The sequence below is a fragment of the Danio aesculapii genome, chromosome 3 (assembly GCF_903798145.1).
Source record: "Danio aesculapii chromosome 3, fDanAes4.1, whole genome shotgun sequence".
Lineage (NCBI taxonomy): Eukaryota > Metazoa > Chordata > Actinopteri > Cypriniformes > Danionidae > Danio > Danio aesculapii.
This window is the reverse complement of record NC_079437.1, coordinates 31,371,304-31,396,074: the sequence shown is the minus strand read 5'-3', so window position 1 is coordinate 31,396,074 and position 24,771 is coordinate 31,371,304. Positions and strand designations below refer to the sequence as shown.

The 24,771-nt window shown below is 37.1% G+C and overlaps 2 protein-coding genes across 5 annotated transcripts; both read left to right on the top strand.

Moving 5' to 3' along the window:
• Positions 1-2,087: 2,087 nt before the first annotated feature.
• pih1d1 (PIH1 domain containing 1) lies at positions 2,088-9,883 on the top strand. 3 transcript variants are annotated; one of them, XM_056451344.1, is made up of 11 exons: positions 2,088-2,162; positions 2,515-2,600; positions 5,696-5,753; positions 5,819-6,007; positions 6,231-6,292; positions 6,384-6,465; positions 6,550-6,646; positions 9,035-9,067; positions 9,264-9,342; positions 9,413-9,556; positions 9,721-9,883. In XM_056451344.1, exons 1-11 carry the CDS (start codon positions 2,147-2,149, stop codon positions 9,754-9,756), a joined length of 882 nt encoding a protein of 293 aa, XP_056307319.1. In that variant the 5' UTR covers positions 2,088-2,146; the 3' UTR covers positions 9,757-9,883. The 3 variants fall into 3 exon arrangements, with proteins under 3 accessions (XP_056307319.1, XP_056307326.1, XP_056307313.1); XM_056451351.1 differs by having other exon boundaries at positions 2,138-2,219; XM_056451338.1 differs by lacking the exon at positions 2,088-2,162 and having other exon boundaries at positions 2,273-2,600.
• A 2,408-nt stretch (positions 9,884-12,291) lies between these two features.
• On the top strand, positions 12,292-24,402 carry tnnt1 (troponin T type 1 (skeletal, slow)). Of its 2 annotated transcripts, XM_056453673.1 has the most exons (15): positions 12,293-12,444; positions 13,721-13,753; positions 13,878-13,891; positions 14,292-14,330; positions 15,979-16,005; positions 17,064-17,081; positions 18,066-18,087; positions 18,193-18,253; positions 18,469-18,585; positions 19,359-19,436; positions 19,552-19,665; positions 20,645-20,754; positions 22,956-23,046; positions 23,267-23,307; positions 24,159-24,402. In XM_056453673.1, exons 2-15 carry the CDS (start codon positions 13,728-13,730, stop codon positions 24,202-24,204), a joined length of 804 nt encoding a protein of 267 aa, XP_056309648.1. In that variant the 5' UTR covers positions 12,293-12,444; positions 13,721-13,727; the 3' UTR covers positions 24,205-24,402. The 2 variants fall into 2 exon arrangements, with proteins under 2 accessions (XP_056309649.1, XP_056309648.1); XM_056453674.1 differs by lacking the exon at positions 17,064-17,081 and having other exon boundaries at positions 12,292-12,444.
• Positions 24,403-24,771: the final 369 nt, after the last annotated feature.

Below are 24,771 nucleotides of genomic sequence, written 5' to 3'. Positions count from 1 at the left end.
TGTATCTTAAACCCCATTAAATGGCACAAAAAGTTCTCATTAAAAAATGAATAGCATTTTATTGCAACCTGTCTTCATTAATCAGGTGGGGTTATGTGATAATGCATTGTTAATGCTCATATTCATATTCATGCTTCACATTCTCCATGTGCTTTACAAAGCAGCACATTTAATAATAATAATAATTGTTGGGAAATTTTACAGTTTTAACCCAAGAAATGACCAGTGCATCAGAAAAAGCAGAGCTGGAGTCAGAGATTCAATTAAAAAGAAAGTTTACTGAAGATAGTTTGTAGTTTCATCAGCAGAAGCTTCAACGCTCGCAAATGAGTTCGTAGACCGCTCTGCTTACGATCTCAAAACATCAACAATTATACTCTCACATAACGTCATTAACTGCGTCATACTGTACATATAAGTGATTGGTTAAAACACAGATAGAGTAAGGAAATTTCCACGTGGGTGCGTGCATTTAATTCTGAATGATATCTCGCTTCAGAGCTGACCCCACCCCAGTGAAATGATCCAAAAATGAATAGAAAACGCAATCTGTACAATCTGTTTCACCCAAGGCTGAGTGTACTCTCAGCAGTCTTATCAAAAATCTACTTCCAAACTGGCAGCTTACATACAAAGGAATTATCTTTAAAAGATTTAACACATAAAATGGCACATAACTCAGTCCAGGTCCACTCAAAAGGTCTCCATGATCCTGGGGAAACAAATCATTTAACATACAGACAAGACACACATATTATTCCAGTTTTAGTCTGTAGAGGGATGACACTAAGGTCATCATATAATCTAGGCCCTTAAACATTCAACTTTATTAATAATCATAAAGACGTAAGAATTTATATGTGTTACTCTGTCCTGGAGTGGGCATCCATTAGAAAACCCATGCCCTGATAATAATAATAATATATTTGTTGTGTGTGTATGTATATAAAGTCTTTCTTGTTTTATTTCAGCTAGGATAAAAGCAGTTTTTAATAGTTTAAAATACATTTCAAGGTCAGTATTATTAGCTTCCTTAAGAAATATTTTTCCGATTGTCTACAGAACAAACCATCATTTTACAATACCTTGCCTAATTATCCTTACTTGCCTAGTTAACCAAATTAACCTAGTTAAGCCTTCAAATTACACTTTAAGCTAAATGGTAGTTCTGGTCTGAGTATTGGTCTGAGTATTTTAGAAACTGCTGATCTACTGGGATTTTCACGCACAACCATCTCTAGATTTTACAGAGAATGATCAGAAAAAGAACATATCCAGTGAGCTGCAGTTCAGTGGGTGCAGATGTATTGTTGATGCCAGAGGTCAGAGGAGAATGGCCAGACTGGTTTGAGCTGATAGAAAGGCTACAGTAACTCAAATAACCACTCGTTACAACTGAAGTATGCAGAAGAGCATCTCTGAGCGCACAACACGTCCAACCTTGAGGCGGATGGGCTACAGCGTACCCATATTCTGATGGCTACTTCCAGCAGGATAGCGCATCATGTCAAAGCGCGAATCATCTCAGACTAGCTTCTTGAACCTGACAATGAGTTCATTGTACTATCACTATTCACAATCACCAGATCTCAGTCCAATAGAGCACCTTTGGGATGTGGTGGAACAGGGGGAATCACATCATGTATGTGCAGCTGACAAATCTGCAGCAACTGCGTGATGCTATCATGTCAATATGGACCAAAATCTCTCAGAAATATTTCCTAACTTGTTGAATCTATGCCACGAAGGATTAATGCAGTGTTGAAGGCAAAAGAGTGTTCCAACCTTTGTACTTAATGTGTACCTAATAAAGTGGCCGGTGAGTGTATATACAACACATTTTTTAGAAAATATCTCTAAACCTGAATAAAATAAGTAATCTGAGACCATTGTCAATATTACTTATATATATATATATATATATATATATATATATATATATATATATATATATATATATATATATATATATATATATATATATATATATATATATATATATATATATATATATTATATATACACACACACACACGTTTCTTTTACTTTCTCGTTTAAAGAATGACTTTTATTTTGACACAGCTAAAAGAAAGCCTCATGTAACGTCACGCTGAGCCGGAACAGAGAAAACATTTCACTTTACTGCATGTCTGAGGCACTCAGTGAGTATTTCATGTCCTAAACATAACGTTAGAGTCTCCACTCTCCCTGGCAAACTGGTTAGTTATGTAATAGTTTTATAATGTATACTAGAGTTAACGTTGGTTTTATATTCGCACATTCGGACTTTCTCCTTAATAATATAATTTCAGAAAAGTATTATCTGCAAATTCCAAGTAGGTAATCATATTAGCAGCCAAAGCTCGCATGAGCTTTCAGATCGAATATTCAAAAGTACAATATATAGAGCAGAGACCGTATCACAAGTTGTCACTGTTTAGAAATGAATGACCGTGCGAACATTAAACCAACTTTACCTCAATGATCATTTGTCGTGTACGTCCATGTGTGTAGTCATGGACACGGACGCGTCTCTCCTCCTCGGTGATGAACACGAGCAGAAACAACAAGAAGAGCTTTACCAACAACTTCTGCTTCAGGTAAATCAGCCCAGACGTTAAATTAGTTCTGTCAAGTGTTTCTTCTCTGTAGCACTTCTCTGATTATTAACATGATAAGGCTGGAGTCCAAGTTCAGCTGTTTAACTTAGCATGCAGTAGAAATTAAGATTTAAAAGAACAGGTCACCTGAAAATTGATGGAGTGGCCTGTCCCAGTCGTCTGCACATAAACACTTCTACTTAACCCTCATAGATATATACACTAGATATCGCACACGGACCCCGAGCATGCGTCAATAGCGCCGCCACATTTGTACAGTGCTCCCAGCACAAATGTCATTCAACCGCACTAGTCAAGACAGTGACAACGTGAAAATGCTGGACTTTTAGCGCTGTGTATGGGTGTAATAACGTGCAAAGTTTGACTTTTACTCATTTAAAGTCTTAAAAGAACAAAAAAACTAAATGTAACCAAGAAATGGAGCAGCATAAATAAATTCAAATAGATTTCAGCTTGACATAAACAATTTCATACGAGGATCACCACTGCCATCCTCAAAGTTAATCTTTTTAAGAAAATTGGCATGTCTGGCTTCTCAGGAGAGATCCAGATCGATTTATCAAATATTGATACAGAATGACAAAAATAAAGACATTTTTTCAATATTTGGTGATATCAAGACAATTTGGTCAGGACCTAAAAAGTATGGAACTCATTAACCCACGCTACTAAAAACTGCAGTAATGGTGCTTAACTCTCAGCTTTGAGTCACAGCAATAAATGACTTTTAAAAATATGATTACATATGATTAGTAACAACTTTGCCTTTTATGCATTGTTAGTTTTTGTGCAGCTTAAGATTAAAATTTTTATTCCCTAATTTACTGTTTGTGGCTGTTTTTGCCCCATTGATTTCCATTAGAACCACATTTTTTGATTGCAAAACCATGACATCATATAATCATGCATTTTGATTGTTGGTGATTTTTCCTGTTGGGAAGAGGAACAATTAGTTATTTTTACCATTGATCATCAGTTGGCACCATTAACCTTTTAAATAGGCATGTGCAAAAAAGGCTTAGTTTTTAGATTTATTTTTTATAGTCATATGGAGTATTAGAGAAAATTAAAGTGTGTGTTTGTGTCTGTACATGTAAGCGAGTGACCTTTTCGCACTTGCCTTGATGTGTCTGAGAAAAAAAAAAAAAAGTTTTAGTTCATCCAGACCATCTGAATTAGGCTTTAAAGCCTGTTTGTTTTCACACTTCAAGGGGATATAAATCAGCATACAGATGAAGAGAGACCCCATACTTATTAAAAATAGATTCTACAGGTAGCATATGGTATGAATAGAACACACTATCGGACCAAGAATTGAGCCTTGCAGAACACCAGATTTAACAGATATTTCGGATAAAGATTGGTTTCCAATACTAACAACATACATACTATTAGTGAGATATGAACTCCACCACTGCAGCACCATGCCATGAAGGCTAACCCATGTTTATAGATGTGATTTACGTATATTATGATCAACTAAGTTAAAGGCAGAACCAAAAGCCATTAACTGCCCAGTATCAGTAGTTTGCAACCTTTACAACCAGCTCAAAATTGTAACATAAGAGAGACAAAGCTGACCAGGTAAATCGAATAGAGAATTTATTTATTAACAAAAGGCATAATTAACAAAAAATTAAAAGCAATCAAAGTCAGTATAAATGGAAGTCAGTAGTGAAAAGTGTGTGTGTGTGTGTAACGGTTAGTACTCTATTTCCTCTGCGTTGTGTACTGACACCAAATCACGCCTTGGACGGATCACTTTGTTCTGGTAAACAGAGTAAAAACACAGTCTAACATGTTGTCCTGCAATGATGGGTGCATATTAGCAATTATAAAGTTGTGGTCACAAAGAAAAGATACATTGTGAATAATAAAAACAAAAAGATTAACAAAAATATATATTTTACAGGAGCACTCACTCACCACGACCACTCTCTTGGCTGGCCTGAATAATAATGACCTGTCCGGAACTAGTTTATAACATGCCACCAACCAATGAACAGAGAGGGGGTCATTCAGAATTAAAGGGCCATGCACATAAAAGAAAAGCAAGTGGAAGCATTTTTATAACCCATTACATGTGCATGGTGGTGAACAGAGCTCATGATCCAAAACAAACTAAAATAACCAAAATGCCAGGCAGGGAGGTCTGGCTAATCAAGCTTCTTCTCACATCAAATGTTGGACTCTTTATAGGCAGCACCTAATGGGTATCAGGTGAGATGACCCAGCCACAAGTCAGCAAACATGCAGGCTCTGCAAATCACTAAAACTATTCAAAACATATATATATATATATATATTTTTTTTTTTTACAATCTCAAATTTTCCCTTTTCCTTTTTTTCCAAGGTAAATTAAAAAGCATTAGTACTGTTAACAAAATTATTTGGGATAAAAAAAAGTGTTATGAAAAGTTACAGTTTGGCATACCCTTGCCCATCTCCCCTGCTCCAGCAATCCGGATCCTGAAAGCATTTAAGGAGAAAAAAAGACATAACAAGACCACCACCAAACAAACTCACCCACTCAAACAGTCCCGTCACACAGAATAAGCTTAAGTTAAACAGTTTCCAAACATATTGTCCGTGCCCCTTATGTGTTTAATTTGTAAGTTATAGGATTGTAAAAACAAAACCCACCGCATCAATGTCATTTAAACTTAAAAGAGCTGACTCAGTACTCTGACAAGATTTAAAACCAGATTTTTCAGAGATTGAAATTGTTGTCAAATAAGACTGAAGTTGACATAAAACAACTTTCATTAAAATCTCTGAATAATAGGTCAAGTTTAGAATAGGACAAAAACTTGCCAGTAATGTGGGATCAAAAGTTATTTTTTTTCAGAAGAGGCCTCACTGTGGCATTTTTTTTAAATCGCTAGGTACAGTGCCAGCAGAAATGTATATGTCAACTGAGGCATCGAAGTATGAAAAATCATATCATTAAAATGTCTAGCAAAATCCCCACAGTGATGCTTCAGGGAACCTTTTACCTTAAAGTAGCAGTCTCATTCTAATTCAATCTCTGCAAAGATAAGATCAAAATATTATTTATTTGTCCATCCTTACAGACCATGGGAAAATTGCAGCGTGACAGTCCCCCTTCCAAAGTCATCCGTCCACAGCCTGGTGAGTTAAAAAAATATATTTTGAGACTTTTTTTATATCCACATGAATTTATGCTCCATTTCCAGGCATGTGCGTGAAGACCTTCTCAGTGTCAGACAAAAAGAAGGTCTTTCTGAACATCTGCCAGTCACAGACGGTACCGCCACCTCCTCACTTGTCCCAGGAAGCACTGGTGGAACTACTGGAGTCAGAGGACCCGACGAGTTACAGAGTGCCCATGAGCCTCGGCGAACCACACACAGAAGTCGACAACAGTAGGGGGGTTTCCTTTACAAACTAGCACATAACTTTATTTGCCAAATATCAATAAAACATTATTGACATCTTTTATCAGTGTCTCCCGTATCCATTCCAAAGTATGTTGTTGGAAGTGTGAAGTGTGATCAGGCTAATATAAATGACCAAAACCCGAACTTGTGCTGACGCATTTATGTGACAGTAAAATAGATTAGCAATCAAAATATTTCTTTTTGCCAGGCTCACAAGGCTGTGCAGTGTATGATGTGGTGATCAATGATGAATTCTTCCAGAAATGTCAGGTGTGTGTCTTGGATGTAAATCTACCATAAATGACCACAGGGTTAGGAATCTGCATTCATGGCCATCTCTGTTTCGGCTTGTACCCAACAGAAAGATACCCTCTTCCAGCAGTTTCTTATTGCGGTTTCTTTGGAGGGCTTGGAAAACAAATACAGCTTGGAGTTAAGCAGAGGTCAGAGAAAATACAGAAGCTCTGCATGTGTCGTCTTCTAATTTCATGTCTGTTAATCTTTTTGTTGTTCGTTTTTTAATGTAGATATAAAAATTTTGAAGAACAGGAAGTTCATGGGATCCATAGCAGAACAAAACATTCGTACCAAGGGCAAGCCAATTATCCAGGAAATTGACTCAAAGTGAGTAAGAATTTGTAAGATCAACTCTAATAATGGTACTCCTTGTTTTAAATTTAAATATTACACTGTAAAATGTAATAAGTTGACCTTACTAAGAAAAATTGAGGAAACCGATTGCCTTTTAAGTAGTGTATTAATTTTAAGTGAGCATTACTTAAAACCGTTTGTATTTACAACTTCTTAATTAAGTACACTTCAGTAGCGTTGACTCAAAATAATTAGTTGTGTTAACTTCTTATTAGAGTTTACATTACTAGGAAAATCTTAGGAAACAGATTGCCTTAAAATGATCAAGTAAGCTGAACTAAAACATTTTAGTAAAGACAAAAAGTAATTTAGCCACACCATGTTGGTGTTTCGTAACATATAATATTTACGAGGTGGGCCGTTAGCCCAACTCTCGACCCTCAACCTGGAGGACCAGGATATACACCCATACACCCATACACTACAGTCAATTTAGCTTACTAACAAATTCACCTATAGAGCATGTCTTTGGACTGGGGGGAAACTGGAACAGCGCTACTCACTGCTCCACCGTGCTGCCCCAAAAACCAATACATACACTTCTAAAATATTTTATTGTATGACATAGCATCCGCATACTGCAATAAAACACTTTATAACAAGTAATTTTCAACCAAGGTTTATTGTAAATAAAATAATAATAAATGATAATAATTATATAATATTGTTTATTTATTAATTATTTAAATATAATTTATTTAATAATATTATATACATATTTTATAATATCATATAATCATCTAAATATTATTTAAAGTATCTAAAAAGCTCTCAGATTTATTATGTGTATGTCTGATTATGCTTAAGTTGTAATTCGTCCACCTGTTTCCTCAGTTTCCTCATCACTATTCTCTATCATTGACATGCTTTTGACACATGACCACTCAAAAGTTGTAAATACATATTATTGTAAGTCAAGATTACTTGCATCTTTTAAGTTTAACAACTTAATGTAACAAGTTGGGATTACTTGTTTAAACATTGTAGGGTGAACAAACTTATTCACAATAAGTTAACTGCGCTTAATTTTATTAGTGAGAACAGCTTTTGCTTTTTTCCACAGTGTACAGTATAGTTACTGTAAGATGACTAAACATTTCATTAAAATTGTAATAATGTTTTCATTAAATGTAAGTAATATTTTAGGTATTTTATGCATGAATTGCTTTTTTATTAAATGTATAAACAGCTTGAGAAACATAACTTCAAATAAAAGAAGACTTTCTAGTTGAACTCAAGGTTTAGACTGATGTTTAAGTGAAGGACCCTGGACATTTTTTCTTCCATAAAAAGCAGAAGTATGTGATGTTCACAAACATTCAAGAAAGCCTCCCTTCAGTTCTTTGACCCATGAAATGAATGTGTGTACGTTGTGCAGGATAATGCTGAAAAAGTGGCCTGCAGTGAAATGAATGCATTCAGTCTTACATAATCTAAAATATTCTGTAACATATAAGTGTAATTTTAGTTGTCTCGTCTTTTTACATAAGTGTAGTATTAAAAGCAGATTCGCAAAAAATAAGCCATAAGTTCTGTTAGAAAGAGATTGTTTGTTTGAAAGACTGATGAAGGTGAAGGTGTGCAAAAGAATGTTGTTTTTTTTAGCCGGTAATGTGCTCCACCACACTTCTTGGCTACTTTTGGCTTTCATTACCATTTGACTGGTCGGAAAAATGGCAATGATCCAAAGAAAATTAACTTGGTAAAAATTCCATTGCAAAAGAGTTTCTCTGCTTTGCTGAATAAATATTGGATTAGGCGGTTTGCTCAAAGTATCTGCCAAGTTAAATGGTGGAAAAAAACAAAAAAACACCACATAAAATCATCAGAAACAAGAAACAATAACCATAAAACATCAGGTGGCAAATGCAGTTAATTAGTAATCATAGCTTCAAAAATCTGTTGAGGACTCTTTATTTAGATATACCCATTTTATTTGAAGTTTGTATTCACCCATCAGGACTTGTGAGAAGCTTAGTTTTTATTTGAACTTGCTTTAACAGTCTCCGACCACTTAGAAAGCACTGTTCAAACACTTAAGAGTGATATATCAGTGTACAGAGTTTCTGTACACCGTTAGCTTCTAGTATATTTAACATATTGGGTAATGATTTATAAGAGGGTACCATTGAGTGCACCATCTGTCTCACAGAGTGCTTTGTTCCAAATGAAGTGCTGATTAAATCCAATGATTCTGTCTGGGCCTGTTTATATCAGTGACATTTGATAGGAGTGATTGAGTTGTCGGTGTGTGCTGTTCATTGTGTTAATACGCATTTGCGGCTCAATGCTCTTTCCTAAACCTCATCCTGCTGAAGCTATAATTATAATTGCTCTAATCATTTTGTTCTATATTGACAGGGAATCTCAAACTCTGCCTTCAGCGGCTAAACGGTAAGTTTGTTTTCAGTTATATGAATTCTTTTGTAAAATGTTTAGTTTGACTCTTTCAAATGCCTTTGCTGTCTCTTATGTTTGACAAATCTGAATGCAAAGATGTTGTCTTGCCCCCATTTTTAATGCTCAGAGTGATGAATCATTTATCATTGTGAGCTTGACCTGTGACTTTATTGTGCTTCATTAACTCCAGTCCAGAGTTCACTTTATTGGTGGAGCCACCAAATGGAAAAGCAGAGCACCTGATCGCTGAGATCCTTCTTCCTGGAGTGGTGAGTAATCCAGTTTTTAGATCTATAAAAATGAAAGAGACTTTAAACTTTATTGTTTCCTTCTCCTTAGTCATCTGCTCGATCTCTTGTTTTGGATTTGGGAGAAGACAGACTACTGCTGATTGCCCGACCATCTCTTTTCCACTTGGATATTTTCTTCCCCATGCTTATTGACCAAGAAAACAGTGTTGCCCAATACAACACAAACACACAGGTGTTTCACTTTTTATTTTTCAAAATAAGGAGCTTTTTGCTCATATTTAAAGTGCTGTGTTTTGAGATTGTCTTTCTAAATCCTTTTGAATTACCACTTTTTAATCATTTATATTTATGCTGGAGCAGATTATCTTATACAGCCTTTTTCTGTTTTCATTTCAGACACTTACGGTGACCATGCCAGTTGTGTCTTTGTGAAAACTACTGCAAGTCTATGATTTCACAATAAACTGTTTGTTATTCTTTTATTCACTCGTTTACAGTGTAAACATTATTGATGGAATTATTAGACAACATCGCTCATTAAACCATTATGTCAAGTTTATGTTTGATCAATTTCCTGAAATCCATTCTGTGGTCTGACCATAGAAAACACTGTTTCTGCCAATTAGGAACTGTGAAGCTAAATGCCACATTGTCCGAGCCAAATGCGCACACACACACACACACACACACACACACACACACACACACACACACACACACACACACACACACACACGCATGCAAAAGGTCTAGAAAATAAAACAGGAATGTAAATAAAACCACATTCAGGGAAATTAAAAAAATAAATGAAATTAAAAAATGGGAGAAATAGACTTTTGTTTTTGATTGTAGTGCAGTTTCACCATATAATTGAACAAAGCTGTGAAAACCATTAAAGACCAATTAATTCAAGGTTAATAAATGCATTTGTTTATTTATTTTGCAAAAAGTCTTGAGTATAAATAGTTTTTAAGAAAAGAAAATGGAAAACCAAAGAAAAGAAAATTTCCCTTTTGGGGGAAAAATAATATTTGACTATTACAAGTTGAAACTGATAAATGATACTTGTACAAGTGGAATAGATGAAGATTTATATTTACAGGTCTATTATATCATAATCTTGATAACAAAAAAAACTATGCCATAGTAATATTCCAACAGATCAGTAATTTTTGCAAGGTGAACACATTGTCTTCTCCAATACTTCACTCACCAGCCACTTTATTAGGTACACCTATCCAACTGCTTTTTATGCAAATGTCCAATTAGCCAATCACATGGCAGAAACTCAATGCATTTAGGCATGTAGACATGGCCAAGACGATCTGCTGAGCATCAGAATGGGGAAGAAAGGTGATTTAAGTGACTTTGAACATGGCATGGTTGTTGGTGTCCATCAGGCTGGACTGAGTATTTCAGAAACTGCTGATCTGGGATTTTTCAACACAATCTCACGGCAATTCGTAACTTTTTTTTTAGTGGCTAATTCGTACGAATTTGTACGATCTAATTCGTACAATTTAGTACGATTTGCTTATCCTCCAATGACGGTTGGGTTAGGGGCGGGGTTAGGTGCCACACCTCCTTTTTAAAATTAGCCACTAAACTGTCAAAACGTAAAATACTTACGTTTTCTCGTGAGATCAGGCTGGATTTTCACACCTAACCATCTCTAGGGTGAATGGTCCGAAAAAGAAAAAATAGCAGAGGAGAATGGCTAAACTGGTTTGAGCTGATAAAAAGGCAACAGTAACTCAAATAACCACTCGTTACAACCAAGGTATGCAGAAGAGCATCTCTGAACACACTACACATCCAACCTTGAGGCGGATGGGCTACAGCAGGGTGCCACTGCTGTCAGCTAAGAACAGGAAACTAAGGCTACAATTCGTACAGGCTCACCAAAATTGGACAATAGAAGATTGGAAAAACATTGGCTGATCTGATGAGTCTTGATTTCTGCTGCGACATTCGGATGGTCGGTTCAGAATTTGGCATCAACAATATGAAAGTATGGATCCATCCTGCCTTGTATTAACGGTTCAAGTCGGAGGTGGTGGTGTAATGGTGTGGGGGATTTTTTTTGGCACACTTTGGGCCCATTAGTATCAATTGTGTCAACGCCACATCCTACTTGTGTATAGTTGCAGACCATGTATATCCCTTTATGACCACAGTGCACCCATCTTCGGATGGCTACTTCCAGCAGGATAACGCGCCATGTCATAAAGCGTGAATCATCTCAGACTGGTTTCATGAACATGACAAAGAGTTCACTGTACTCAAATGGCCTCCACAGTCCCCAGATCTCAATCCAATAAAGCACCTTTGGGATGTGGTGGAACAGCAGATCCACATCATGGATGTGCAACCGACAAATCTGCAGCAACAGCGTAATGCTATCATGTCAGTATGGCCCAAAATCTCAGAGGAATATTTCCAGTACCTTTTTGAATCTATGCCACAAAGAATTAAGGCAGTTCTGAAGGCAGAAGGGGGTCCAACCCAGTACTAGTAAGGTGTCCCTAAAAAAGTGGCCGGAGAATGTACATGGTCCATACCTTAAACCACTATTTTCCCTACTTTATCAACTATCTGCATGGACTAGTCTTGATAAAATATAGCAAGTTAAAAGAAAAATTAATAATTTCCAGACATTTTTCTTCTATTCCTGACCAATAACCATAAGAATAAGATGAGGAGCACATTCGATTACCTGAAACTTCTTACCCATTACCTTATTTTACATTGTGTCAAATAGAAAATATGCCTTCTGGGAAGAATTGTGTCTAAATCCCCTGCCCTATTTTTGTTCCCAACTGTCCCTTTGTTTTTTTCTATCTCTTTTTATATCCCTGTATTTGTTGTGTGAGGTCATTCCCCATGTCTTCCCTAATCCTTTGTGGTGGTCATCTTTCTGTCCCAGGGTTCATTTCTAATCCATCCATGGTCCTGTGCCGTAGCTGCTAACACCCTCCATCTGTCCCTGTCCTCATATAAAAACAACCCATTGTCCCGCAATACAAAACACTCATAATTCACAGGGGCTCTCCTCTCATCTTTCGGGTGCCCACGTCTCTTCTTTTTTACACAGTGAATTTATCCTACCATCAGCAAAAGGTAAAAGTCATTTTGTTGCTTCTCAGATATCTGCATTCTTTTCAGAGTGGAGACCGGCACTTTTTATTTCTCAGTGTAATTCAGCATGCATGTTAGATTAGCCTGTTATCTCCAGTTCTTGTTCTTGCTAATAATGTTAGTTGTAGACTTTCCTGTTTTTCTGTAATTAAATAGCTACAGACAGAACCAAAACAGTGGTCAGAACTGCATACTTCTTTCTCACTTCTTCCAGTATGATCTTAAGTAATTTAATTGGTTCATTATTATAATAATTATTTTTTTATTGTGTTCGGTTTACCAAATAGACGCATGAAATCATTAACTTAGTCTCTAAGCAATAAAGATTCACCGTAACTCATATATTCTCCTCTGCGTCCTTGACTATAATTATCCCATCAGAATTCTGTGGTTAATGCTGTTTTGACCTCCACACCCTTGCACATCCCCAAAATGCCTTTTTGTCTGGCACTTTCCCTATCATGTTGCCTCCAAATTGTGTCTATCCCTACTTGGGTTGATCTAAAGCAAAGAATATCTTCAGTTTATAATTTGATCATTTCATACAGTGTTTGACCAAACTCATGCTCTGTAGATGCTCAAACCCTCATTAGTAAAGTAACAGGCGGGAAACTGTTGAAAGGACTCTGCTTTTAGACAAGCTTTGTCCGGAGACAATAAAGTATAAGAGGGTCGGTGACAGCTACATGCCTCATAAATTCTCTCTGGCGATGACATGGAAGCTATGAAGTTGTTTTTCATGAGACAGTACTGATGTGAAAGATGAGGAACCGCTTGAGAAGTCTGTCTGGGGAGGTTTAATGACTGCAGTCAAGCAGTAATTGCTGTTATCTGCAGTTCCTGCGATCAAACCCTCAAGATCCAATTAGGAAAATCAAGCAAGGTCTTGTTATCTCACATACATACTGTACGTGCAACTGTCTACTTACAAGACGGAAATGTGAAACACTATGAACATTGTTCTACCAAATGTGAAACTGTAGTGAAGTGCGAATGAATGGAAGAAGCGAATGAAAGGGTCAGAAATGCATCTCGTATGCCCTGTCTTAGTCTCTGCATTCCCACCTGTTCTCACCCCATCAGTCTTCATGTGAAGCATCCAATGGGCTGTCAGCACTTTTGAACAATGGAACAATTTGGTTCTTGTGCTACTTGGGTTTTGTCTCTCTCTATTCTCATCGTTTTTCTAATGCCATTACAAAAACTTTGTGATATTGTTGTCTTATTCCTTCTTTCTGTATCTCCTTTTCTCCTCCAGCGCAATCATGTCTGATGTAGAAGAGGAATATGAGTGAGTTATGTTTCTTTTTGGTAATTACTATTAGAAACTATTTAAGTATTGGACTATCTGACGTATTATAAGTAAATACTTTTTCCCTACTTCTCTCATTCCAATTCCTTTAATGGTATTTTAGGGAACAAGCAGAGGGTGAGTATTGTTTTTATTTCTTTCTTTTTATATTCCCCGGCTGAAACTACAGATTTAGTGATTATCTGTAAAGCCTGGGTCTAATGTGTACCCAGAGGCTTGTTATAGATGCTTCAAGAGGCCCTGCTGAGCTTCAATTGGTTTCACAGTCATGAGTCTGATTGGGTGCTTAGGCTTGTCAGCCTGCCTTTATCTGGAAGGGTTATTCCTGCACACTGAGCTCATGTTTCTGGTAGCCATAACAAATGGTCTACACTTACATAATCCTTTGCACAGACTTGTCTATATTTATACACTTATAATATTTCCTGATTGTCCTCACGTGCTCTCAGCACATAAGGGATATTCTCATATGTTTTGCTTTCATTGATCATCCTGTCATTGTGTCTGTATTTGTAAGCTGAGGAAGAGGAGGAGGCTGCAGAGGAAGCTGGAACAGGTAAAATATGACCTACATGCAAAGACTTATCAAGGTTATAGAAGGAAAAGTATTTAATGGATTTTTTTTTGTAGATATAGTGCAAATTAGATATGCTAAGTCAAAATGTCCCCATTTTTAAACAAAAGGTGGTGGATGAGGAGATTCCCCCTAATGTGTAAAGCACTTTGAGTGTCTAGAAAAGCGCTATATAAATATAAGGAATTATTATTATTATTATTATTATTATTCAAAGGACCCATCACTATACTGGGGCATTAGGACCCACACAGACCACAGGTTGGACGCCCCCTGCTGGTCTCATTAACACCATTTCCGGCAGCAACCCAGCTTTCCCATGTGGTCTCCCATCCAGATACTGTCCGGGTGCAGCCCTGCTTAGCTTTAGTGGGTGACCATGAGAGTTGCAGAGAGCTAGCTGCTGGCATCAGAGCTAGCTGCCGGCATATATAAAACTTTGCATAGAAACCTTCCTAAAAGTGAATGTATGCCAGAATGAATAGTATTTTTTTAATTAATTATTATGCTAGTGATGGTTTAAAGTGGTTCAATTAAGTCAATGTTTAATATAAAAGTGATATGTTTACTTACAACTGTGCACATTCTCCTATCAAGTTTGTTTTTAACGTTTGTGAGGGAAGTTGCGTATGCACGTTTGTTGAAGCCATTCATTTTATTTGTATAGCACTTTTCTCAATAATTGTCATTCCAAAGCAGCTTTACAAGAGTACATCATTACATTACAATCAAAAAGTGGCAGCTGTGTAAATCATACTTTTTTATGAAGTGGTCTGAGCAACAAAATGATTAAGAATAGTTTGCATATTATGTACTGCTTAAGACTTTGTGCTGTCCTTAATGTGCGTGTAGGGTTTTTCCAGCCTCAGTTCTTTCAGTTTACTTTGTCTAAGGACTTAATTATGCATGTTTTAGAAAGTATGGAAAATCCAAACAATTAGGTGAATGGAATTTCATGTTCAGGCCCTTACATTAATTATAGTGATTAAAATTTAGTTATACATAGTATATCAAATTTTAATTCTTTAATTCTTTAATTTAACACTCTTCCAAATTGGATTGATGCTGTGACCAAATTTCTTCAAAAGACAGATAAAACAAGATGGTTTGCACTCAATTGATTAAATAAACATAAGGAGATTATGAAGGCTATAAGGCCATAGCTAAAATGTTTGTTTTTCTCATTACCAGTGATTCTGCTGAGAAATCTTTACCAATCAAAACAAACATATTAACAATAAGGACCCTTTAGTGGTTTCCAATGACTTTAAATTAATAGTTAGCAATCTGTTTTTATTTTAATCACGTCTTCACTTTGTGTATTTGTAAGATTTACTCTTTTGCTTCAAATCAAAGGTCCTTATGTAACTTCTTCAAATATCCCTATGACAAAAAACTAAGGAATGAATAATGAATGTGAAAGTGAAGGAAAAAACCTTGAGAAAAAACAGGCTCAGCTGGGAGTTTACACAGTGATCGATATATTAATAGTAGTGGTAAATGCTTATGTGTCTTATATGTAATCTTGAAAAACATAAAAATCAATCAAAAATACCAAATATCAAAGAAAGATTAATTTTGCAATGTTTTCATGCTTCACTTCTATGTTTCTTTTCCAAATCTATTACAGAACAGCAGGAGTATACAGAATATCAAGGTACTTGGTTGATTTTTTTAATGTGAAAATACACATCAGGGGCGCATTTCCCAAGCAACAACATAACTTGAGGCTGAACTATCATAGTACAATGCATCTTTGGGAAAAGAACGATGTAGTGACAAATGTTTCCCCAAAACCCTAGTTTCTCTGTCGCAAATACATTGTTTGAACCACGTTAGTTATAATGTAAAACGCCCATGATGATGCTCTAAATGGGGTGGAGTAACAACTTCTTTAGAGCAGAACCCCATAATTTATTTGTGCTAAGATTTGCTGTTTTACATGCACATGCATTTAAAAAAAATCTAATATTAGTTTTGGTAAAAACATTTTAAAATAATAGGTCACCTATAGATTGCGTCATGAGCCACGGCTGTGTTCAAAATGACATCAATGTTTTCAAAGTGCACTGCGAAGGGAGGGCAATTGTAAACATGAACATCGCTAAAACTGAACTGTAAAAATACTCTAAAAGCAAAAGACACCTAAGAGAGGTGACTTTAATGCTTTTTAAAAAAATAATTCCAAGTTTAAATGTCAGAATGTTCTAAATGAATAGGGCATAGAGGGGATAACTGGGAATAAAGCACAGCCTGGAACTATGTTTCTAATTACAGCTCCAGAGGTACTATGTTACTATGTTACGAACTATGTTTGTAACGACAGAACTTGCAACCTTAGTAGCTAATGATGGTTTTCGGAAACGCACCCCTGTATAGCATGTAAAAAAACAACAACTTTATGAGTGGATGGTTTGTAATGAAGCATGTATGTTTAAAAGTCATAGTATAAATCGTCACGTTAATATAACATTTAATTGTAGATTGTATTGCATGAAATATTGGAAATCGAATGGTTTGAAATGAAAGTGAATGATGTTAATTGAAAGTGAAAAGATTTGAGCTGCTGCTACAGTTGCTTTTCTATCACCCACGTACCATTGTCATTTTTTAAATGTCTGCCCATCTACTAATCTTGCTTCCACATTGCCATTGCTCATTGTTCTCTGTTGTTAATGTTTTTTTTTTGTATTCTTTTACTATCACATTTATCAGATGAGACTCAGGAAGAAGGTGAGGGCTTTTAGATGAAAGTGCTTCCTTTAACTTCTGAGTTCTGTGTTGTTTCGTCCTCTTTTTTTATCACTGTGAAACATTTACAACCTTTTCTGTTTCATTAACATGCATGGCATATAGCACTGTAATTGACTAACGTTAATTATTGAATTTCTCAAGCATGAAACTGGTAATATTGATTAAATGTAGACCTTTAATAACATCTTTAATAACATTACTTAAGCCTTTTTTCCTGCCCTGGACTCAAGTGTCTGGATTATAAGGTTTTATAGACAATTATGTTTGTCTTTTCAGACAGTTTATATATAAAACAGTCAGTGTCATTAAATATTTATTATAATCTATAATTCTGATAAGAAAAAATGTTCAGAACAGAACTTTGTATTATTGTTCAGGTACTTTTATGCAATTATGAAAGCTTATTTCTACTAAGGATTGAAAAGGAGACTTTTTTTAGCTTCACACGATTGAAGTTTACATGTGGCGATTTTTCCTATTAAAACTGTTTCTATCTTGCAGTTTTAAATTATAAACTCATAATTCACAAGATAACATCTTGCTGCTCAGACTGGTCAGAATGGAGTGTTAGTACCTCGCCATGTTGTATCTTTAATTTGCAAACTAAGAATATAAACTACTAACTTCAAACCTAAAAGTCAGATAAAGTGGGGGAGTTAACTTGGTTTTGGTGTAAAAAATGTGTGGGGTCATATTGTTCTTTAATTCTCAGAACATCTAGATGTGACCAGGCTGGCTATCAGAATGTTATTTAATTAAAGAACTGAAATGATAGTGATAAGCGAGGAGGTTATGAATGAACCCTTTGACAGTTGTGTCATTGAGTGCATTTAGTAATTAAATGAGGAACTTGCTACAAATGTCAGCAAGACCATAGAGGCATATTGTACAGTTGTGGGAGCAGGAAGGACAGTACTATAAAGATTTACAAGAACTGCATTGTTTCTTCTATTTTTTTCCTAGAGGAGGAAAGACCACGACCCAAGTAAGTCTGAAGACACTCTTTTGAAAAGACAGACCACAGACAAAACCACAGCATTTTCATGCCGTCCCTGCCCTAAATGTATTGCTTTTATTCTCCACATCACAGGCCCATGGTTCCACAACTTGCCCCTCCAAAGATTCCAGAGGGTGAGAGGGTAGATTTTGATGTAAGTACCACATCAAACCAGATATGTTTATCTGAGCTGTATGAATCCCTAAATTGTATGAGTCGATTTTTATTTCCTCTCTGTGACATTAAATAATGTCATGGTGGGTCATTGATCTTGTGACATCAGATTAAACATTTGAGAATAGCATTTCAGACTTTATGGAGATTAGGGGTTTTCAAACTGTAGCTTACTGTTTTCACTTTTGTCCTAAGGATATTCATCGTAAAAGGATGGAGAAGGACCTTCTGGAGTTACAAACTTTGATTGAGGCCCACTTTGAGCAGAGGAAGAAGGAGGAGGAAGAGCTGATTGGTCTAAAGGATAGAATTGTAATTATTGGTTTTGATCTCTTCATTCATTCATTCATTCATTCATTCATTTTCTTTTAGGCTTAGTCAATTTCTTAATCAGGGGTCACCAAAGCGGAATGAACCGCCAGCTTATCCAGCATATGTTTTTATGCCCTTCCAGCCACAACCCAACACTGGGAAACACCCATACACTCTTGCATTTACTTGCATTCAGTTACATACACTTTCATAAATAAAGGTACAATGGCTGTCACTGGGGTGGTACCTTTTCAAAAGGGACACATTTGTACTTAAAGGGTCCATATTAGTACCTCAAAGGTATATATTAGTACCTAAAAAATGTCAAGAGGTAAACATTTGTAGTTTTCGGTACTAATATGTACCCTTGAGGTATTAATATAGACTCTTTTGGTACAAATGTTTAAGTTTTGAAAAGATACCACCCCAGTGACAGCTCTTGTGTCTTTATTTCGGAGAGTGTACATAACGGCCAATTTAGCTTATTAACCTATAGCGCATGTCTTTGGACTGTGGGGGAAACCAGAGGACCCAGAGGAAACCCACGCCAACACAGTGAGAACATGCAAACTTCACACAGAAATGCCAACTGACCCAGCCGGGGTTTGAACCAGCGACCTTCTTGCTGTGAGGCGATCGTGCAACCCATTTTTATTTAATATTTTTTTATTAATTCAATCTTTTTAATATCTCTCAAAGCATTACCTTTATCTTTATTACTATATCTTATCTCTTATCATTATATTATTTCTCTTTGATTTCTCTGTTCCTAGGAGCGGCGGCGGTCTGAAAGAGCAGAGCAGCAGCGTGTTAGAGCAGAGAAAGAAAGAGACAGACAGACAAGGATCGCGGTTAAGTAAAAATGAAATTTAAGATGTATTAAATAAAACCATGAGATGCATTTAGCTGTTGTGGGCTTCGATAATCAAATCAGCATGAAATCTAATATCCAATCACTCTCATCAGGAGGAGCGCCAGAGGAAAGAGGATGAGGAGGCTAAGAAGAGGGCAGATGATGAGGCCAAGAAGAAGAAGGTTTTATCCAATATGGGAGCAAATTTTGGTGGCTTCTTAGCTAAGGTAAGATACAGTCTTCTTATACGTACATATAAATATGTTTTTGTACATGCAACAACGAGCAAAAACATTCACCTGCCAAAACTACAAGGAGAGGCATGTTAGGGTGCCTTAAAAAAGTCCCCTTTCCAAGAAGCCCCCTTGGTATACATCACGTTTCACCTTTAGTAGAGGCACATCTGGTCTTGGGATCCCACACAGTGAGAAAGGCTGATTGCAGACGTTAGTGACACATTCAGAATTTACATATACACTCATTGTCTAAAGCAGGGTTCACCAATCTCGGTCCTGGAGGGCAGGTGTCCCTGCAGGGTTTATCTCCAACTTACCTCAAAACACCTGCCTGGATGTTTTAAGTATACCTAGTAAGACCTTGATTAGCTTGTTCAGGTGTATTTGATTAGGGTTGGAGCCAAAATCTGCAGGACACCGGTCCTCCAGGAACAAGTTTGGTGGTCCCTGGTCTAAAGGATGTCACTTGCAACCGACACAGCTTTTTCACATTGCCAATGCAGAAGCGATTGCAAAGAAGATGCTGTAATTGTTTAATAACTAAACAGTGTTTAAGAATTGTTTATGGGACATTCTACCAAAAACATACATTTTAACTTATAAAAATGTGACACGGCCTGATTTAAGCTCATCATCCTCAAAAACAAGCATAAAATCATACAATTCAATGATAGAACGCATCCCTGATCACTGTCAGCTTCTTCTCCGTCAAATCCAAAAGAAGTGTGACTTTCTTAAAGGACAGCCAATAGGAAACCAGTAGAGCTCATGGGATTCTCTCTCAGCTCACTCAGAGACTGATTGTATTCATGCTGTTTAGATCTACACAGACCTGCGTTAGAAGCAGGTCGCCACCCAGAGCACACAAAATCGCTGCTAGTGTGAATGAGGCATTAGGCGATAAAATTGACATGTGACTGATCCTAATGCTTTTGCAGATAAGTGTACAGTATGTATGTTTGTATTTCAGGCAGAGCAGAAAAGGGGGAAGCGTTTGACTGGTCGAGAGATCAAGAGAAAGACTCTTTCAGAGAGGCGTGCTCCCCTTGGCATTGAAAACATGCGTGAGGATGCATTGAGGTGAATACACATACAAATCTGTTTTATACAAACAACTATTATACTAATGCACTGCTCCAAAAAAAATAAAGGGAATACTTAAACAACACAATGTAACTACAAGTCAATCACACGTCTTGTGAAATCGAACTGCCCACTTAGGAAGTAACACTGATTGACAATAATTTTACATGCTGTTGTGCAAATGGAATACAAAACAGGTGGAAAATATAGGCAACTAGCAAGACATCCACAATAAAGGAGTGGTTCTGCAGGTGGTGACCAGAGACCACTTCTTAGTTCCTATGCTTTCTGACTGATGTTTTGCTCACTTTTGAATGCTGGCGGTGCTTTCACTCTAGTGGTAGCATGAGACAGAGTCTACAACCCACACAAGTTACTCAGGTAGTGCAGCTCATGCAGAATGGCACATCAATGCGAGCTGTGGCAAGAATGTTTGCTGTGTCTGTCAGCACAGTTTCCAGAGCAGGGAGGTGCTACCACGAGACAGGCCAGCACATCAGGAGATGTGGAGGAGGCCGTAGGAGGGCAACAATCCAGCAGCAGGACCTCTACCTCCGACTTTGTGCAAGGAGGAATAGGAGGAGCACTGCCAGAGCCCTGCAAAATGACCTCCAGGAGGCCAAAAAAGTTCATGTGTCTGCTCAAACGCTCAGAAACGGGCCTGACATCCACAGGTGGGGGTTGTACTTGCAGCCCAACACCGTGCAGGACATTTGAAATTTGCCAGAGAGCACCAAGACTGGGAAATTTTCCACTGGCACCCTGTGCTCTCCACAAATGAAAACAGGTTCTTACTGAGAAAATGTGACAGATATGACAGAGTCTGGAGACGCAGTGGAGAACATTCTGCTGCCTGCAACATCCTCCAGCAGGACCGGTCTGCCAGTGGGTCAGTAATATCGTGGGGTTGCATTTCTTTAGAGGGCCGCACAACCTTCCATGTGCTCGCCAGAGGTAGCCTGACTGCCATTAGGTACCGAGATGAGATCCTCAGACCCCTTGTGAGACCATACGCCGGTGCGAATGGCCCTGGGTTCCTTCTAATGCAAGACAAAGCTAGACCTCATGTGGTTGGAGTGTGTCAGCAGTTCCTACAAGATGAAAGTATTGATGCTATGGATTGGCCCGCCCGTTCCACAGACCTGAATCCAATTGAGTACATCTGGGACATCACGTCTCACTCCATCTACCAATGCCATGTTTCACCACAGACTGTCCAGGAGTTGGTGGATGCTTTAATCCAGGTCTAGCAGGAGAACCCTCTGGAGGCCATCCACCACCTTATCAGGAGCATGCCCAGGCATTGTAGGGAGGTCATACAGACATGTTGAGGCCACACACACTACTGAGCCTCATTTTGACTTGTTTTAAGGACATTACATTAAAGTTGAGTCAGCCTGCAGTGTTTTTCCACTTCAATTTTGAGTCAACCAAAAAACCAGACCTCCGTGTGTTGATACATTTGATTTTCATAATTTTTGTGTGCTTTTGTTGTCAGCACATTCAACTATGTATAGAACAAAGTATTGAATAACAATATTTCATTCATTCAGATCTAGGATTCGTTATTTTATTTATTTCATTCATTCATTTTGTTTTCAGCTTAGTCCCTTTATTAATCAGGGGGCGCCACAGCGGAATAAACTACCAACTTATCCTGCATATGTTTTACGCAGCGGATGCTCTTCCACCGCAACCCAACACTATGAAACACCCATTCACTGTTGCATTCACACACATACACTACGGCCAATGTAGCTCATTCAGTTCACCTACACCGCATGTCTTTGGACTGTGGGGGAAACTGGAGCACCCAGAGAAAACCCACACGGATAAAACAAGCAAACTCTAGAAACTTCAACTGATCCAGCCGGGGCTCGAACCAGTGGCCTTCCTGCTGAGAGGCAATCATGCTACCCACTGCACCACCGTGGCACATTTGTTATTTTAGTGTTCCCTTTATTTTTTTAGAGCAGTGTACAGCCTACCGTATGTTGCACATGTTCGTGCTGACAGAACATTGGGTCATATTTTTGCCACTTTGTAAGATGTGCAGAAAAAAATCTAAGTGCGATCTCTAATTTCATATAAAACTGTTCCATTTCAGACAGGCATGTTATTTTCCATCCTTTATAAATGTGTTGTCTGCTCAAATCTGACAGTTTTGGTCATGCCTATTACTTATCCTAACAAAACAGGCAGCGAGCTCAGGAGATGTGGAACTGGATTTATGAGCTGGAGTCTGAGAAATTTGACCTCTTGGATCAAATGAAGAAACAGAAGTATGAGGTGTGTTGACTTTGACTGATTTGTGAAATCCAGGCACTGATTTTTGAATTAATTTACTGTTTGACTGTGTTTGTTTTAGTCAGTACTAAAATTGGTCCAGTTGAGTTAGCTAGAGACCACCCTGAGTGAGAGCCTGAAGTGAGGAAAATGCTGTACTTATATGAACACAAGCACAGTAACAGTATCCTTAATAAATGTATTTTATATGTGTCCTCAACAGATTGTTGTTTTGCTGAACAGGATTTCTCACGCTCAAAAGTTGTAAGTTAACAGATTTAAGATAGAAACACACTACAGTACATAACTTTTCAGATTTGATCACAGGAGGTTATGAATTATATGAAATGTTATGAATTCATATTTGTAATTCAATTACATCTCCTTTATTAGTCAAACTTCTTTTTGCCGTTTTTATGGTTAATGGTTGGATTTATTTCTATATATGAAATGACAAATTTAGCAAATGGTGACAATTTTGCATCCCTGCACCGATAAAGGTATGATAGAAGTTCACACTTACTGTTTACTGTATAACTTACATGTGTGAGCATTTACTATTCAGATGGAGATCAGTGCAAACTATTTTCCAGTGCAAAACTATTTTACCACCCCATATGTCTACTTCAGTGGGGGGGGGGAGATCAAACAATAATTACAGTAGTCAAATCCCCCATAAAACGCACCCTTCGTGCATGCTTTCAAGCCATTCTGAACAACAAAAAAATTACACATGACAAATGAAGACAATCTGTGTTTTAAAATGTGCTCTAAATATCAAATATGTTTAATTTCTGTCCATTGGATGGATGTATATAGCCTTATGCTAATAGTGAAGTTTTTGTCCATGCATTATTGTACCTTGTTTTTAGTAAATTTTTGGTAATTTTACAGAGTATGTAGACTGATGCATTACTCTGACAAATCTGGTCAAAATATGTGTATACTTTTAGTTTCCAGGGGAGAAAGTAAACCATACAGGTTTAAAACATCTTCAGAGTAAATTAACATAGTGTTTGAATTGGTATGTGAACTCAGAGATGCACTTATTTCTTTTTCTTCCAGTAAGAAGTCAGTTAAAATCAGCGGTGCTTGTGTTTGTGTCTTTATTACAGCAAAAAAGGTCATGGAAAAGGAAAAGTCGGAGGCCGCTGGAAATAAGAAACTGCAAAAATAAGGAAAGAAAACATGAATCCATTTATTTAGTCTCTCAAAGATGTGAAACCATCAGAAATGCATTTCAAATCCCTTTCAGACCTGATGTACTTGGATTAATCTCTTTGGCTTGTATTATTCTAATTTGTTAGATATTTTGGATAAAGTCTCTGCAAAACAAATAAATGTAAATGTCAAACTGCATCTGAATGCTAACATTTTTTTCAGGATATTTTGCAAAATAGTCTGGCAATGCAGATGAAAATGTAGATGAACGTTGCTTTTATTCATCCATTTTCATCTAAATCAATTGCAAAGGGAAGAGGAATCTATGCTGAGCAAATGAAGATGATTTATATGTCAGAGATGCCTTCATTTATAACATTTAAAGGATAGACTGCCAATCTGGTTCTCATGATGCTCCACAAAAAAGATGGTCGCTAGTTCACATGTGTGGCTTTTAATAAAAAAGTCATTTCCTTGTGCTTTTCTAAATGCCTTTCGGAAGTTTGCCAAAGAACCCAGCACTTGAAAAACGTGTCTAAAAAATAAACGCTAAGTCATTCCAAAGTG

Coding starts and splice junctions, on each gene's coding strand:
- tnnt1 (XM_056453673.1), top strand. CDS start 13,728: ATGTCTGATGTAGAAGAGGAATATGA. Junction 18,254..18,468: donor GTGAGAGGGTAGATTTTGAT/GTAAGTACCACA, acceptor TTTTGTCCTAAG/GATATTCATCGTAAAAGGAT. Junction 20,755..22,955: donor ATGCGTGAGGATGCATTGAG/GTGAATACACAT, acceptor CTAACAAAACAG/GCAGCGAGCTCAGGAGATGT.
- pih1d1 (XM_056451338.1), top strand. CDS start 2,448: ATGACCGTGCGAACATTAAACCAACTTTACCTCAATGATCATTTGTCG. Junction 2,601..5,695: donor ACCAACAACTTCTGCTTCAG/GTAAATCAGCCC, acceptor CCATCCTTACAG/ACCATGGGAAAATTGCAGCG. Junction 6,647..9,034: donor ATCCAGGAAATTGACTCAAA/GTGAGTAAGAAT, acceptor CTATATTGACAG/GGAATCTCAAACTCTGCCTT.